At 57.3% G+C, this 14,408-nt stretch overlaps 7 protein-coding genes across 7 annotated transcripts, besides 12 other annotated features; 6 read left to right on the top strand and 1 right to left on the bottom strand.

The window, feature by feature from the left end:
• Positions 1-90: 90 nt before the first annotated feature.
• Positions 91-123: a microsatellite.
• Positions 124-166: 43 nt separating this feature from the next.
• Positions 167-189: a microsatellite.
• Positions 190-242: 53 nt separating this feature from the next.
• Positions 243-1,967, top strand: Tco025E_00443 (ras-like small GTPase; the record flags this gene model as incomplete). The annotated part of the gene is made up of 1 exon (XM_029367385.1): positions 243-1,967. One exon carries the CDS (start codon positions 243-245, stop codon positions 1,965-1,967), a length of 1,725 nt encoding a protein of 574 aa, XP_029232458.1.
• Positions 1,968-1,987: 20 nt separating this feature from the next.
• Positions 1,988-2,029: a microsatellite.
• Positions 2,030-2,131: 102 nt separating this feature from the next.
• Positions 2,132-2,173: a sequence feature (GA-rich).
• Positions 2,174-2,350: 177 nt separating this feature from the next.
• Positions 2,351-2,372: a microsatellite.
• A 19-nt stretch (positions 2,373-2,391) lies between these two features.
• Tco025E_00442 (uncharacterized protein) lies at positions 2,392-4,518 on the top strand (the record flags this gene model as incomplete). The annotated part of the gene is made up of 1 exon (XM_029367384.1): positions 2,392-4,518. The coding sequence occupies one exon, from the start codon at positions 2,392-2,394 to the stop codon at positions 4,516-4,518; it is 2,127 nt and encodes a 708-aa protein (XP_029232457.1).
• Positions 4,519-4,843: 325 nt separating this feature from the next.
• On the top strand, positions 4,844-7,822 carry Tco025E_00441 (uncharacterized protein; the record flags this gene model as incomplete). The annotated part of the gene is made up of 1 exon (XM_029367383.1): positions 4,844-7,822. One exon carries the CDS (start codon positions 4,844-4,846, stop codon positions 7,820-7,822), a length of 2,979 nt encoding a protein of 992 aa, XP_029232456.1.
• Positions 7,823-7,893: 71 nt separating this feature from the next.
• Positions 7,894-7,957: a microsatellite.
• Positions 7,958-8,145: 188 nt separating this feature from the next.
• Positions 8,146-8,181: a microsatellite.
• A 46-nt stretch (positions 8,182-8,227) lies between these two features.
• Positions 8,228-8,308: a sequence feature (A-rich).
• A 479-nt stretch (positions 8,309-8,787) lies between these two features.
• Positions 8,788-9,129, bottom strand: Tco025E_00440 (uncharacterized protein; the record flags this gene model as incomplete). The annotated part of the gene is made up of 1 exon (XM_029367382.1): positions 8,788-9,129. The coding sequence occupies one exon, from the start codon at positions 9,127-9,129 to the stop codon at positions 8,788-8,790; it is 342 nt and encodes a 113-aa protein (XP_029232455.1).
• Positions 9,130-9,172: 43 nt separating this feature from the next.
• Positions 9,173-9,207: a microsatellite.
• A 328-nt stretch (positions 9,208-9,535) lies between these two features.
• Positions 9,536-9,592: a microsatellite.
• Positions 9,593-9,732: 140 nt separating this feature from the next.
• On the top strand, positions 9,733-11,376 carry Tco025E_00439 (uncharacterized protein; the record flags this gene model as incomplete). Its single annotated transcript, XM_029367381.1, has 1 exon — positions 9,733-11,376. One exon carries the CDS (start codon positions 9,733-9,735, stop codon positions 11,374-11,376), a length of 1,644 nt encoding a protein of 547 aa, XP_029232454.1.
• A 246-nt stretch (positions 11,377-11,622) lies between these two features.
• Tco025E_00438 (uncharacterized protein) lies at positions 11,623-12,570 on the top strand (the record flags this gene model as incomplete). The annotated part of the gene is made up of 1 exon (XM_029367380.1): positions 11,623-12,570. The coding sequence occupies one exon, from the start codon at positions 11,623-11,625 to the stop codon at positions 12,568-12,570; it is 948 nt and encodes a 315-aa protein (XP_029232453.1).
• A 78-nt stretch (positions 12,571-12,648) lies between these two features.
• Positions 12,649-12,682: a sequence feature (G-rich).
• Positions 12,683-12,940: 258 nt separating this feature from the next.
• Positions 12,941-12,967: a microsatellite.
• A 218-nt stretch (positions 12,968-13,185) lies between these two features.
• On the top strand, positions 13,186-14,187 carry Tco025E_00437 (silent information regulator 2; the record flags this gene model as incomplete). Its single annotated transcript, XM_029367379.1, has 1 exon — positions 13,186-14,187. One exon carries the CDS (start codon positions 13,186-13,188, stop codon positions 14,185-14,187), a length of 1,002 nt encoding a protein of 333 aa, XP_029232452.1.
• Between the last annotated feature and the right edge of the window lie 221 nt (positions 14,188-14,408).

Raw genomic sequence — 14,408 nt, 5'->3', positions numbered from 1 at the left:
TTTCTTTGTGTATGCATCCCATGTGCTGTTTTTTTTGTTTTAATACGGGGCCACAACTGCTCAGTAAGGAAGGAACGTATTTGGTCCACATTTTGTTTTGTTTTGTGGTTGTTGTTTTTGGTGGGGGACGATCTGCAGGTGTGGGATTTGCGTGCATTCGTTACCCCTCCTCTCTCTCTCTCTCTCTCTTTGTGTGTGTGTGCTTGTGCGTAGGTGCAAAGTCGAGCAGGGGGCAGCGAGGGATGCGGCGACGGTGTCTGGCGAGCGTCCGGCGCGGCAGTGGGATGATGTTTCTCGGCGCATCCGCATCGCCGAACAGCGCTGGTAGCGCCGCGGCAGCGGCCGCACGTGGGACGGTGAAGAAGTCGCACTTTGCGTTGCCGTTGAGTAGGCAAGTCCGTCACGGTCTCAGCACAGACTGGCGCGAACAGGTGCAGCGTTCGGGTGGCGCCCTCAACGACATCTCCCCCGCGCTGCCTGACAGCAACCGCACCGGCGAGCAGCGGCAGCGAGTTGCGGGCTGGCAGCCTGTAGTGAAGCTCCTCGGTGACCAGCGACTTCGGGTGGCAATTGTTGGCCGCATGAATAGCGGCAAGTCGTCTCTGTTTAATTTGCTGAGCGAGGACCCGACGATGCCGAAGCGCAAGAACATTGTTCGCGACTTTGACGGCATCACGCGGGACTCGGTGGAGGGCCACGCCCAGTTGGAGGGGATGCATTTCACCGTCATCGACACCCCTGGCATGGTGAACGGCAGGCTAGTGGAGGAGGCCTTTCGCACCGTGGAGACCGCCGACGTCGCCATTTTCGTCACCGCGGTGGATGAGGATCTGCACCCGGCCGAGTTTGACCTCATTCAGTATCTGCACCTCAAGCTCATGCCAACCTTCGTGCTGGTGAACAAGATGGACCTCGTCGCGTTGGAGGAGGAGGACCGCGTCCTCGAGCGCTACAATGAACTTGGGTTGGGCAATGCCATTCCGTTCTCTGCACGGCGCAAATCGGGTATGGAGATGCTTGCGGCTGTGCTGGAGCCCTTGTACCACATCCACGCGATGCAGAAGGTGGAGAATGACTGGGACATTGAGGATCTCGCCATGCAGGGAGACGAGTCTGCCATGGAGGAGATACGTGACCGCAACTGCGCAGATCGCTTTATTCGTATTGCGCTGGTGGGGAGAACAAATAGCGGCAAGTCGAGTCTAATCAACCGTTTAGTGGGCTTTGAGCGTAATCGTGCCGTAGATGAGAAGAATTCCACCCGTGACCCAGTGGAGCTGCCATGCATCTACAAGGGACGTAAGGTGAAGCTTATTGACACTGCTGGTCTGACCCGGCACCGGTTCCGTGCCGACCGCGAGTTCCTTGGCCGCATTCACGAGCTCGCAGTTAATGAGATTCGCTACGCGCATGTGGTGATTGTCGTGTTTGACGCCACGGAGGGGCACCCTAACAAGTACGACATGGCTGTCTTGCACTCCGTCGCCGCAGAGGGGCGACCGTTTTTGCTCTGTGCCAATAAGTGGGATGCCGTGCTGGATCAGAGCGCGACGGCGGAGGCGATTGACTTTAAAATCAAGCGACAGGTACGGGAGGTAAAGTACAGCAACGCCGTCGTTGTCTCCGCCCACACAGGGCTAAATCTTGCCTTACTCATGGACCAGGCATTGTCCCTTTATGACACGTGGAACAAGCGGGTGCGGCGTGCGGAGCTGACACGTCTCTGGCGCAAGATGGAGAAGTCTGTGATTATTCCCTACCACGTCGCCCGTGTGGGGCGCATCACACAGGTAAATACGCGTCCGCCGACGTTTCTGCTTCAGCTCCAGACAAAGAACGATGAAAACACGCTGCCAAAGGCGCTCCAAGAAATGATGAAAAACACGCTTGTGGAGGAATTCGACTTTCGCGGCGTTCCCGTCCGGCTTATTCAAGACGTGAAGGACTCCAACCCCGACTACATTTAGTGCAACACGGCCATGCAGTCTCTCTCTGTCTGTGTGTCTGTGTGTCTGTGTGTGTGGCTGTGGAAGGACGCGGGTGGATACGCATAGCAGTGAAATTACCACGACTTTTTTTTATTTTTAGTGGTCGTCTAATTGCGGCGGTTTTCCGTACTGACAAAATCCGACTTCTCCCTCTCTGTTATTATTTTTTTTCTGCTTCTTCTTCTGTCCTTGTCGTCGTGGACAACAGTGCGGGGCTTCAGTTCAGTTTGGAGGAAACACCTGCGAGTGTGTTGTTCGCTTCTGCCTACTTTTCTCCCCTCTCGTGGCAGCGTCCGCTCCAGAGTGCGGGGGGCGACAGAAGGAAGGGGAGGGCGGGGGAGGGGGAAGGAAACAACGAAAGAAATAAAAATAATAAAATAATAAGACGCCGGGACGCGCAGCAATGGGGAAACGGCCGCGCTCACGCTCTTCGTCGAGCGCGGGGGACGCAAGCACCAGCAACAACAACAATCTGAACGATGAGGCGCTTGACGCCTCCTCGGCCGAGGGTAAGACGCCGTGTGGATCAACGCAGCCCTTGGGCTTATTCCTCTGGAGTGAGGTGAGCATGGTGCTGTACGCTGGCATGCTAAAACAGCTGCATTATACCTGCGGTCGACTTGCAATTGAGCGGTCGCGAGATGCGCGCTGGGGCCTCATCGACGGCTTGAGACGGCGTCTTGCGGCGTTTTGGGAGGCTGAGACAACCGCGCTGGATGCGACAGAGCAGGAGCGTCTCGGTGGGGTCTTTTATTCGTACGTCAATGCAATGTTAGAGCGGCTCGCCTCATTGGCCGCCACAGACGCGCAAGGCGGTGATCTTTGTCACGCTTTCCTTCAGGCGCTTGACGTGTTTGGCTTCCCGGAAGAGGAGAACACGGAGGAGGCGCTGCTAGTCGCCGCCATGCGGAAAAGCGCCGACCCGCACGCGTACTCGTACCACGCGCGGGCATCACATAGACTTGGCGTTCTGCCGCGTTACGACGGAGATCGGAGAGCGGAGGGGCAGCACCGCCTGCCGCGGTTGGGCTGTGTTGTGCAGTTGCCCTCGCCTCACCCCCACTCAGAGGTCAACACGGAGATTCAGTTGATTGAGCCAAAGAAGCGTCGTCCCCCACTCGACGAGAATCGCATCTTCTTGCACCCCAAAAAAGCGACCTCTTCTGGAATGGAAGACATCCTCGTGGATGAGGAGCTGCGCTACCGCGCTCTCGTGGTGCTTGGGCGTCACCTTGACACCTTTGGTTCTCTGCAACATTTGTCACCCTTCGTCCGGTTTTTGGTGTGGGACACGCTTGGGCGAGACGACGAGGTGTTTGAGCGGCTAACCGCACCTCCCACGTGTAGTGACGAGCTGCTGGCGTGGCAGCAGGATCAGCTAGAGTCACTGCGTCGTCTTGTGGCAGAGAAGCGTGCAGTTTTCGACGCCACCCGTGCCGCGGCTAGGGAGACGGCGTTGCGCATTGGATGGCGCGCTGTAAGCGCCCACTGGCGCGACCAGGTGCTGCGCGTGGTGGAGGTGGGCGAGGATGCGGACTGGTTTCTTCTTCGTGACACCGCGAAAACTGGCTCAAAGGCGATTTTCCCCAACTACGCCCTCTCCCCAGTTATCAAAGACATCACCCTCAAGGCGCTGCGACGGGTGCGTGATGGTCATGTGGATTGTGGCGTGGAAGATGCCGTGGAGTGCTACGAGGTGATTACAGATGTGTTGTTCCCGCTGCTTGAGGGGGGTGCGCCCTGCTTGCCTGGGTTCGACGCCAACCATGGCGCCGCCAGTAACGGTGAAAACTGCGGTGCTGGTGAGCCACAGTCACAGCAAGCGGGGGAGGCGGGGGCGGAGGCGGAGGTGGAAGAGCTGCGGCGGCGTGTGTCGGCCCTCATGGCGGAGACAGCGGGGTCTGCGTGTGGCGACGCCGAGGTTGCGCGTGCTGTGCGATGGTGCTTTGACTGTGAATCGTTGCTTCCGCGCAGCGGATCGACGTGCGCCTTTGTGAGTGACATGTTCGTCTGGCCGTTGCAGTGTTTGGCGTCCCTGCTGGAGCTCACGGCGGTGGCGCGCCACTCGGCGGACGGAATTAAAAAGTTTGCCGCCGCCTTCCTCCCGTCCAACTGGGGCGATCAGGAGTCCTTGCTGGAGTTTCTCCTGCGACGCGAGCCGACGAATATCCCGCTTGCGTCTCTTGTTGGCTTTCCGCGTCTGGTCCGCGACGTGTTTGTTTCGGCACAGTGGCTGCGGAATGACAAATACTTTGGCGTTGTGGTGGAGTGCCGTCGACAGGCCTGCGCCCTGCCACCCGGCGCGGCGGCGAACAACTTCTTGCAGTGGCGAGCCCTCGCAACGCTGCTGAGTCGCCTTGACTACGCCGAGGACGTCTTCGCGGTCACCGTGCATGAGATGCCGCCAGACGCGGCGGAGCAGGGAAAGCTGTGGGCCGTCGCGGAGCTGGAGTGCACGCCCAAGTCGTGGATTGAAGGTCTCACGCTGATGTTGACTGCGGCCGCAGCCCCCGACGAACCCTCCACCTGAGGCCGAGACACACACATGCATGCGCCTACATCTGAAAGAACCCCCCCCCCAAAAAAAAAAAAACCCAACACGCACACACGCAGGGGAAGCGCGTGCTGTTTTTCCTGATATTTAGTGATTGCTCCTCCCACCTCCCTCCTCCCTCCTTTTTTTTTCCCCCACCCTCTTCTGTGCTGCATTTCTCCGCAGCGGGCGCGGCAAAACTCTTTCTATGCCTTATGTTTTTTTTCGTTATTCTGCTTTTTTTTTCAATGACTTATGTTGTTTCTTCCTCCCTTGGGGGCATGCGTCCGCGTGCACACGCACATTTGTTCCAGCTACGCCTATGGTGTCGCTTACGCGGCTTGAGGAAGTGGCGAGGGAGGCGGAGACGCTGCGGCGGCTTCTGCGCAGTGCCTTCCTCGAGGATGCCCCGCGGATTGAGGCAACCATCTTTCAACAGTTGCAGAAGCTGCTTGGGCGCTGGCACTCTTCGTCGTCGTCTACTACGCCTGCTGCTCTTCAATCGGATGATGATGTGCATCTTCTCATTGAGCAATACTATCTGCAGGAAGCATTTGCTGCGATGCTGTTTCTTGCAGATGAGTCCTTTGCCCAGCAGAGCCGTACGGTGCCCGTTGTAGCTCCCCCGCGGCTTGCGGCGGTCAACATTTCAAAATCTGCGTTTTACGTGGATGTGCACATGCGGCGCTACTGCACCGAGCTGTTGCTGTATTTCTGCTTTTCCCGCGTGTGCCAAACGCACCGCGTTGTGCAGGCGCTTTATCCTCTGCTTCTGCGCGGCAACCAGGCGTTGTTGGGCGGCGCGTCGCAGAATCACGTGGGCGAGGGCCTCTTTAGCGCAACTCGCTTTCTGCAAAAGAAGAAGTTTCTCTCCAGCCTCCTCAACGGTGTCATGGCAACACTTCCTGACGGAGTCACTGCCGTGGTTCGGGTCCTGCTGCTCGACGACCGCGTGGAGTCGGGCATGACGATGGATGCCGCCAAGCAGATGGCGTCCCTCTTCTACACCCCGCTGCGCCACGCGTGGCTTCTAAAGGAAGGCGGCGTGACGTACACGGAGTGCCTAACCTTAACGGAGCAGGTCCCGCTGCTCTCCGCGCAGCTGGTGAATCTTCTGGCGTCTGTGACGGAGAAGTCGGTGACTCCCGAGGTGGAGCGGGTGCCGCATTGTTTGCCCCACTTCCTGCAGCAGCAGCAGTCGCTCCGCGAAGGACGGCTCCTAAAGCGAGAAACAGTTGAGGAAAGGCTGCAGCTGGGCCTTACCAGCATCCTCAACGCCACACTGCGCCTGCCGCCTCGAGGCGAAGAGGACAAGTCGGCGTTTGCCCGCAGCTACAAGTGCTTCTGTCTTTACAACAGGCACCTCCTCACGCCCGCATTTCGGGCACTTACTTTGCGCGGCGCCGATGCGGGCGGGGAGTGCGACGAGGTCCTACTGGCGTTGCGCCGTCTCTCTGTAGTGGCGCGGGGTTCCACGCTTGGCCCGTCGCCACGGGCGCTGCTGCTCACCCTGGAGCCACTCTCACCTGGCCTACTGGAGTTGCTTGCGCTCGACGACGCCCTCCCCGCCGCGCACCGTGCTCTGCTTCAAAGCCTGTTAGCGGCGTTATGGGAGCTACCAGCGCATTTTGAGGCGCTGGCGCACATCTTTGTGCGAGGTGCACTCGCGCCTGTTCGGGGGTCTTACTCGGTTGATCGAGTCCAGGCGAAGGTGTGTGTGGAGCTTCGACGTTCCTCCCCAACCGCTGTGCGCATACGCGGGTTGCGGCGTCTCGTACTACATTCGGGCGCTCCAACGGACGCCGTGTGCAAGCTTTTGATGGCAGCGGCGGCAATGTGCCAGCAGTGCACCGCAATGTCAAGTGTCGCTCCTGTAGAAGAGGGAAAGAGAAGTTGTAAATCGGTGGCATTTTTGTACACTGAGGATGAACTGGCGGGGAACTCCGACTGCGATAACGAGGAGATTATGCTTGGGCGGATGATTGAAGACATGTGTCTGCAGCTAGGCGCGGATGAACTGTTTGGCACACGAGTCACCCTGGATCGCGTATGTGAAGTCCTCTTCACGGTGGCGACAATATCCACCGCATGCTGGCGGTGGACAATGCTGTTGATTCCCCGCATTCTCGCCGTGGATGTCATTCACGCCGTCTTCGCAGAGTATCCAACCACAGTGGAGCGGCAGAAGGCGGCAAACGCGCTACTGGTGCAGGTGCAGCGACTCTCAGCTGTGGTAAATGCCTTGCAGGATGCCGTTGTGGAATCCGAGGCTGCAACGACGCTAGAGCGCTGTCTTGCTGTTGTACGGCAGTACGACTCCGATGCAGCGGTGGACGACGCCACATTTGCCGAGTGTCGCACTACTTTGCGGAGGATTGAGGAGAGTCTTGACATGAGTTCCACTGCGTCGCTTGTGGTTCATCTTCTAACACTCTCACGCGCCGCGGCGGAGACGGCCTCTCGCTTCTCGCGAAAACCCCTGGCTAGCGCCAGCGGGAATGCCGCTGATACTCGTCGCTTGGGTGACGCTGGGGCGGGCGGGGGTGTTGTGCAATCCGCTATGCGGCTGCTCGTTCGCGTGCTCGTTGAGGTGGATGATGCATGCGCTGCTGTGGCTGCGTGCACAACACTGGTTTGGTGGTCGCTTGCACGGTTGGACTCTGTGGATTCGTCCTTTGTGTCGCGCCTTGTGGTGAGTCTGCTTGGCGTGGACGAGGGCAGCTCGGTGGCACTGCGCGCTATCCTTCCAGGCGTGACTCACGCCGTGACGCCGCCGCGCATTAGCCGGATGAAGGTGCGCTTGCTTGATGTCCTTCTCGGCCTCTGCGACTACGACGAGGAGGGGCGTACACTGCGCAATATCGATGACTACTGCAAGTTGGAGGCAAAATGCACTCTGTACGATATTCTTGCTGAGTTGTGTGGGCCCCAGCACAGCCCCATTGTGCAGGTTGCCGCCCTGCATCTCATTGGCCACTACACGACTGCCACATATCCCCGTGTTTCACTTGCCGCAGCTTGTACACTCTGCGTGGATGTTTTTCGCCACACACCGCACGAGATGGCAAAGGCTGCGTCTGCCGCGATGCTGTCGCACGTCGCAGGGTCTCTTGAAGCGATGGGTACTTTGGCAGCCCTCAGCGACGTTGATGTTGAACTGCTGCACAAAATGGCGGAGGCCCTGTGCAGTTATTGCGGTGCCGTAGACGGCAGCGATGATCACGAGGCTGTGATTCACCACCACGGACGCCGCATCAGGGAACTGCTGCAGCATTCGTTTCACGTGCTGCGGGAATCCTGAGCGTCATCCGTGCGCTCGCCGTGCAGTCGGGGACGCCGCGGATGGAAGTGGGGGTGGGGTTTGAAATGCCGGTTTTGTTTTGTTAGTGTTTTATTATTATTTTCGTTATTACGCCTTGCTGTTGTTTTTCATTTTCTCCTGCTGGCGAACATGTGCGCTCGGGTGGCCTGCGGTCACGAAAAAGGCACCGACACTGCATCCACACGGAGAAGAGCCGGCGAAGGGGACGAGGCTGCTTGTGCAGGCAAAACACGTAAAAAAGTAAGTGCACTCCATGTCTTTTGCGCAGCGGCTCGCAGGAGCACGCCGTCGGCGATGCACGCGTGAGGGAGTGAGCGAGTGAGAGGGGGGAGGAGTGATATGGAAGCGACAGCACGCCAAGCAGGAGAGAAGAGGAACGATTCCTCATTTTTTTTTGTTGTTGTTGCTCCTTTGCCTTTTACTTTTACTTTTCTTTTTATTTTCCTCTCCCTCTCCTTCTTTCTTCCCCACACACTTCTCCGCTCGCATGCAGTGGTCTCGTCTCCGGCAGAGTGTGTGGGGGGCGGGGCTTTGTGGGACTAGGAAAGGGAAAGCACGGCGGAGGGGTGAAGACTAGAAGCTGCACGCATCTCTGCGCCATAGAAGTTGCTCTTTTGCTTAAGCCCGTGGAGGAGCTGCTACTTCAAGGACCGTAAGAGAACGAAAGAAGAAAAATAAAAAGGCGTCCGAGAGTATTTCTAAGGAGGTCATGAGCACCCCACTGCCAGTGCAGTCGCTCCCGCTGAAGGATCGCTGGTTTGTCACATATTTTCCGTTCGTCCGGCAAAAAAGAAGGGGAAGGACTTTGATGAGCAGCAAAGGCCAAAGGAACTGGACTGGGTGACGACGGCGGAGGAAGTGTACGCCACCATAAATTCTTTCCCTTCCCTGGTGTTGCTGCCGCCCGACGACAACTTGGTCTTTGCCCGCAACAAGGTGGAGCCCTACTTTGAGAACTTTCCTGACGGCGATCGTGTCTCCGTGTTTACGCGGACGAAGGTGCAGAGTGAGCAGGCCGTGGTGCTGGTACTTGCAGCGGTGTTGGGGGAACACCTGCAAACTGTCGCTGGCCCTGAGTGCGTCGCCGATGTTGTGCGCATTGCACATAAGCCTGGCAATGTGTACCCGGAGTCGCTGCGCGTAGAACTGTGGCTGCACAAGAGCAACGTGTGCGACAAGGTGGTGCAGTACTTCGTCGACCTGTTCAAGACGTACCCTGGCATCCGAGTCACGTGCCGCTCCATCAGCACTGATGTCGCCGCCGATTGATCTTCCGGCCTCCTCATTCCGTTTCCTTCTATTTTTTTTTGTTTCTCCCTCTCTCTCCGCGTGTGCGTGTGTGTGTGCCTGTGGGTCTGTCTGTGGCGAGTGAATGAGGGGGTAGGAGACCGCACGGGCAGGTTGTGGAGAGGGAGCAGCGAAGGTGAGCGGAAGCGCACGAGGACATGCGCGTGAGAGGACAAGGGCGGAGCAGGGGAAGGCGAGGGTGCGGGGCGGGAACTTTGGGCGGTGGGAGCGAACAACAGGGCGGGCGTGAGGGAGAGTTAGTTGTGTGTTTGTGCGCGTGTGCGTCTCTGGAGGAGCGTCGCTATTCGTGCTTATCTGTTGGTTTGTGTCCTTGCTGCAAACGAGTGCCATTGCCTCTGGAGCAGGGGAAGTTAGCAAACAAGAAGGGGAGAGGAGAGAGAAGACAAAAAAAAAAAAAGAAAAAAAACAACAACAAAGAACGAAAACCAAACAAAACAAAAACGGTGATGCCCCTTCATCACTGCCCTATTCGATAATGCTTCGACTTTTACTGTAACTGTCCGCTGCCACGAGGCGGGCCTCCGCTTCCCTTGCAGGTGGAACGCAAATGCGGCAAGGTGCGAGAAGGCGGCGTGGGGGTGATGTGCACGGCTGTACTGATGTTATCCTTTGCACCTGTTTCTTTCCTTTTTTTTTCCTTTGGGTTTGTTCTGGCGCTTGCCACTCCCACGCTCGTTTCGCAATTGGGGGCGGCAGTTCCCCTTGCCGCGTGTCCAGCGACGCGGCGGGGGATGCGGGCGGGAGAGCACCTTCCCGTGACGGAGCGCTCCTTCGACGTTCTTATCCGTCAGTACGAGATTGAGGCGGCGGCGGCTCGTGCGGACGCCGCCGCGAGAGGAGAAAATGGCACCGAAAGTGGCGGGGAGTTGGCGCTGCTGGCACAGCACATTGAGGAGCTCGCCACGGACGCAAGGCGGCTGCGGCGCAAACTGCAGGCCTGCGGCAGCGGTGCAGCGGCGGCACCGAATTGGTCAGCGGAAGATGTGGCTAACCTGCGTCTATTGGGGTTTGATGTGAGCGGCATCAATGCGGCCGCGGCGGAACAGAGCTGCGTGAGTGCACGCAGTACCCCCACGGGGCAGCACCCCCAGATTCCCAACCTGGACAAGTTGCTCGCGATGGAAAAGAAAATGCAGGAGCTGCAGACAAAAGTAGACGATTTGACTGCCGTGAATGCGGCACTGCGTCAGATGCTGCCGAGGCAGCATCGCACGGGAGGTCAGTCTCAAGGGGAAGAGCATGACGTTTCCGATGCATTAGCGGCCCTTACGGAGGGATTTAGAGCCCTGAAGGACGCATACACGAGGAACCGTAATGGACATTGCATATCGCAGGAGATGCAGGAGGAGCCGACCTTGGCATCTCATGACATTCACCCCGAGAGCCATAGAAAAGGCAACACGGCTGCGGATTTGCCAGAGTACTCATCTCAAAGTGTTGAGGATGCCCTTTGCACCCTGCGCGCCGTGAGCGCCTGTCGGCGTGTGCGATACTGTGCTACGGGAGATGCCTCTGGCAAGCTCGATGCTGTTGACGCAGCTGTGGTTCAACTGCTCAATGATATTGGTTTTCCGTTTCCTGTGCCAATCCAGCGGCTTGGCGCGAGGGGAGACTACTTTATTGACCGCCGCGTAGAGATCAAACTTGTGGGGCGGCAGCTGGTGGTACGGCCGTGGCTCGCCCCAGGCGCTCATCCGGGGGCGTGCGCCGACGGCACGCGCCGGCCACGCTACGAGCACCTGGCGAAGTATCTTATCCACCTCTACTCGCCCGCCCTGGATTTGGAGAGAGTCGCAGCCGGTGAAAGAAGCGATGTGGGGGAGGAAGACGCCGCCGGAGGAGATCGCAGGAAGGACGTTGTTGCGACGCTTAAGCGACAGCAGCAGGAGCTGCAGCTGGCGCTGGAGAAGCGGCATGCGCAGCTGTATGCGTATCAGAGACGGCTGGAGGCGGGGCTTTCTCCGTCACCGAATGCGAGCCCATTGAGAGACGCCGTATCGGACTCTTCTGCGGAGGCGTTAGCTGAACCGGGAGCTGAAATGAACCAGGAAGCCAGCTCCTACCCACAGCCCCGTCCGTCTGCGGGAGCGAATGGGCGAGTTGCCCACATACTTCGTTTAATGGAGGAGCACGGACGTGTTCCTGACCTTTCGCGGCTTTCCGAGTTAGAGCTGCAAAGTCTTAAACATGTGACCTTGCAGCGGCAGATGCAGCCACGCAAATAGGGCTCCTGGTCTCACCTCTGCTTCTTTGTCGCATGACTCAGCATGAAATGCTCGTGCATGCAGGTGGCTGTTTATTATTACCATTCTTGCTTTCCCCCGCGTTATTGCAGCAGCCGTGGGAACGTGTTGGGGTTTCTCTTTCTCTATCATTTCCGACGAAGTTCTCGCCGTATTTTTGAGGATCGTGTCTCTTTTCCTTTTGCTTTTGATCTCCACCAGTTATCAAGGGTCTAGCAGCCTAGCGCCATGCCGTTTCCAAACGCCATCGTGACATGGCAGTCTCCAAGGGAGCTGTCTTCTGTGGTGGAGGTTCTTCAGAGCTGTCCGAATCTTTTGGATTGCCTTTGCGAGACATCTTTCACGGAAGCGATGCGGCGGCCGCCAAGTCCGCACCGGAGGCTGTTTATTCTCTTTCCAGGTAATCCTGGCGTAGTACAGTTTTATGAGCGTTTCGTGGAACTCATGTCTGTACGTCGTTTGGACGTGCTTGTGATGGGGTTTGCCGGGCACAGTGTCGTTGACCAAAACAACGGTAGGGCCTTTGATCTTCAGGACCAGGTGGAGACAGCCGACCACTTTTTGCATGCTGTTTTTACCCCCTACACGCTGAAGTGGTATGGAAAAAATATTTACGTTGGAGGTCACAGTATTGGGGCGTTTCTCGCGTTGCAGATGCTAACACGTTTTTCATGTATTAAACGTTGCTTCTCGCTTTGCGGGGTACTTTCAAATATACAGAATTCACCGAATGGGAAACGTTTCTTTTTTCTTAGTAGCAACATATTGCTTTACACCCTCTTTACCTACTGGTTGGCATTACTTCTCCTGATGCCGAGGGTACTCTTTGCGCTGCTGTTGCGCTGGTACGCGCCCACGGTAAGGCCCTCGCTGCGGAGACTGCTGACGCGGCACTTGAATCAGAACATCCTCTGGAACTGCTTTGGTATGGCGCGGCAAGAGTTTCGTCAGGTACGCGAGCTTGACAGGCCACTGATGAAGGCCGTGGAGGATCGCATGGTTTTCTTCTACGTCGTCAGTGACAGGTGGGCGACACCGCAGCATGCACGTGAGGTACAGGAGCTGTGTGAGGGGCACGCCGGCTTTGTGATGGAAATGGATCCGAATATCCCTCATGCCTGGTGCCTTGACCACAACGAGGTTGTGATTGAGCGCGGCGTTATGCCGTTTCTCTGAGGGGACGCACCCGTGCGGTGGGTGCGCAGGCGCGCGGATGACGCTCGCCATACGCCGTGAAGCGCAGGCGCCTTCGTGCCCCTCCCCTTCCCTCCCCCGCCCCACCCCACTCTTGCGGTGAAACGGGAGGGAAAATTTTCCCTGTCTGGCGTCGCTTCTACATGTGGCTTCTGTCTGTCTGTGTCCGGAAGCGCACAGGAAAAACGACAATAATAGTGGGAAGAAAAAAGGACGACAACTAACTTACACTCCATCCCCCGTTTCCTCCGTTCTTACTTGACCAAACGCCCGGAGACAAGCACGCAACAAGGAGAACATGCGACGGGAGATAAGCGAGGCAGCAGAGCGGGGTCGAAAGGAAGGGATGAGTCAACAACAATAACAAAAACAACAACAAAGGAGCTTTTGATTATTATTATTTTTTACTTCTTCATGTGTGCATTTGTTTCTCAGCTCTTGTCTTTTAAGTTGTAACTTGTATAAATGATTGTTATTCTGTGTGTGTGTTTTTGTTCTTTCTGTCGCTGTTGTTTTCGCGGCCTGTTTATATCATTTTTCATCTTTGTCGCGCCCAATGTGGCTGCAGTTGGCGGCTAGGTGGATTGCTACTTCCCAATGAACCAAGGCGGCGCCAACTCTCTGCACGTAGTTGGAGAACCGACCTTTGAGGGTCTTGCCCGCTACATTGAACGGAACAACGTGACAAAGATTCTCGTCATGGCTGGCGCCGGCATAAGTGTCGCGGCGGGGATCCCCGACTTCCGTAGTCCCCACACGGGCATCTACGCAAATCTTGGGAAGTACAACCTCAACTCCCCGGCCGATGCATTCTCGCTGACGCTCTTGCGAGAGCGTCCAGATGTCTTCTACAGTATTGTGCGCGAGATGGACCTCTGGCCTGGCCATTTCTGGCCAACTGCTGTGCACTATTTTGTCAAGCTGCTAGCTGATGAGGGACGACTGCTGCGATGCTGCACACAAAACATTGACGGCTTGGAACGGGCCTCTGGGCTGCCCAAGTCCCTGCTGGTGGAGGCGCATGGGTCCTTTTCAACCGCCTCCTGTATTGGGTGTCGTTCTCCGTACGACATTGACTTAGTGAGCCACGAGTGCCGGGAGGGCAAGGTGCCCCATTGCGACAAGTGTGGTGACGTGGTGAAGCCGGACGTTGTCTTTTTTGGCGAAAGCCTCCCCGATGCGTTTTTTGACCTTTTCCAAGACTTACCGCAGGTGGAGCTGCTGCTCGTCATGGGAACCTCGCTCCAGGTTCACCCCTTTGCGGACCTGGCGGTTGGGGTGCGGCCCGATGTGCCGCGGGTGCTGTTCAACTTGGAGCGCGTCGGTGAACTCATGTTTCGCTTCCCCACGGACGAGCCGTGCCCGCAGCCGCCAAGCAGAAGCCCCAGCGGCTGCAGCCACTGCAGCAGTAGTAGCGAAGGCTACGGACAGTACGCCCACCACGTCGCGGACCCCGGAGGGATTTGTCGTGATATATTTTTCCCCGGCGACTGCCAGGAGACAGTGCGGCGCCTGGCGGAGGCGATGGGGCTTGGCGAGCGGCTGGCGGCGGCCGTGCAGGAGGGCGAGAGGAAGCGTGAGAGTTACGTTGCCCCGTAAACGAGGACAAACAACACAAACCGCACAACGCAGGAATAAACACGATAAGGAAGCAACGACACAAAAAAAAAACAGCTGCAAGGAGGGTGCGCAGCCAATGACGCATTCAACCGATGCGGCCGGACGAATAATGATCAACGAAGAAGAAAAAAACAATACTGCAGTAGGGTTGAACGAGCAGACGTTTTTTAAATTACGTTTGCTTTCTTGGTTTTCTCTTG

The sequence above is a fragment of the Trypanosoma conorhini genome (assembly GCF_003719485.1).
Source record: "Trypanosoma conorhini strain 025E chromosome Unknown Tco_14.4_contig_00010, whole genome shotgun sequence".
NCBI lineage: Eukaryota > Euglenozoa > Kinetoplastea > Trypanosomatida > Trypanosomatidae > Trypanosoma > Trypanosoma conorhini.
Note: the sequence above shows the minus strand (reverse complement) of the source record. Positions and strands in the feature narration are given on the sequence as shown.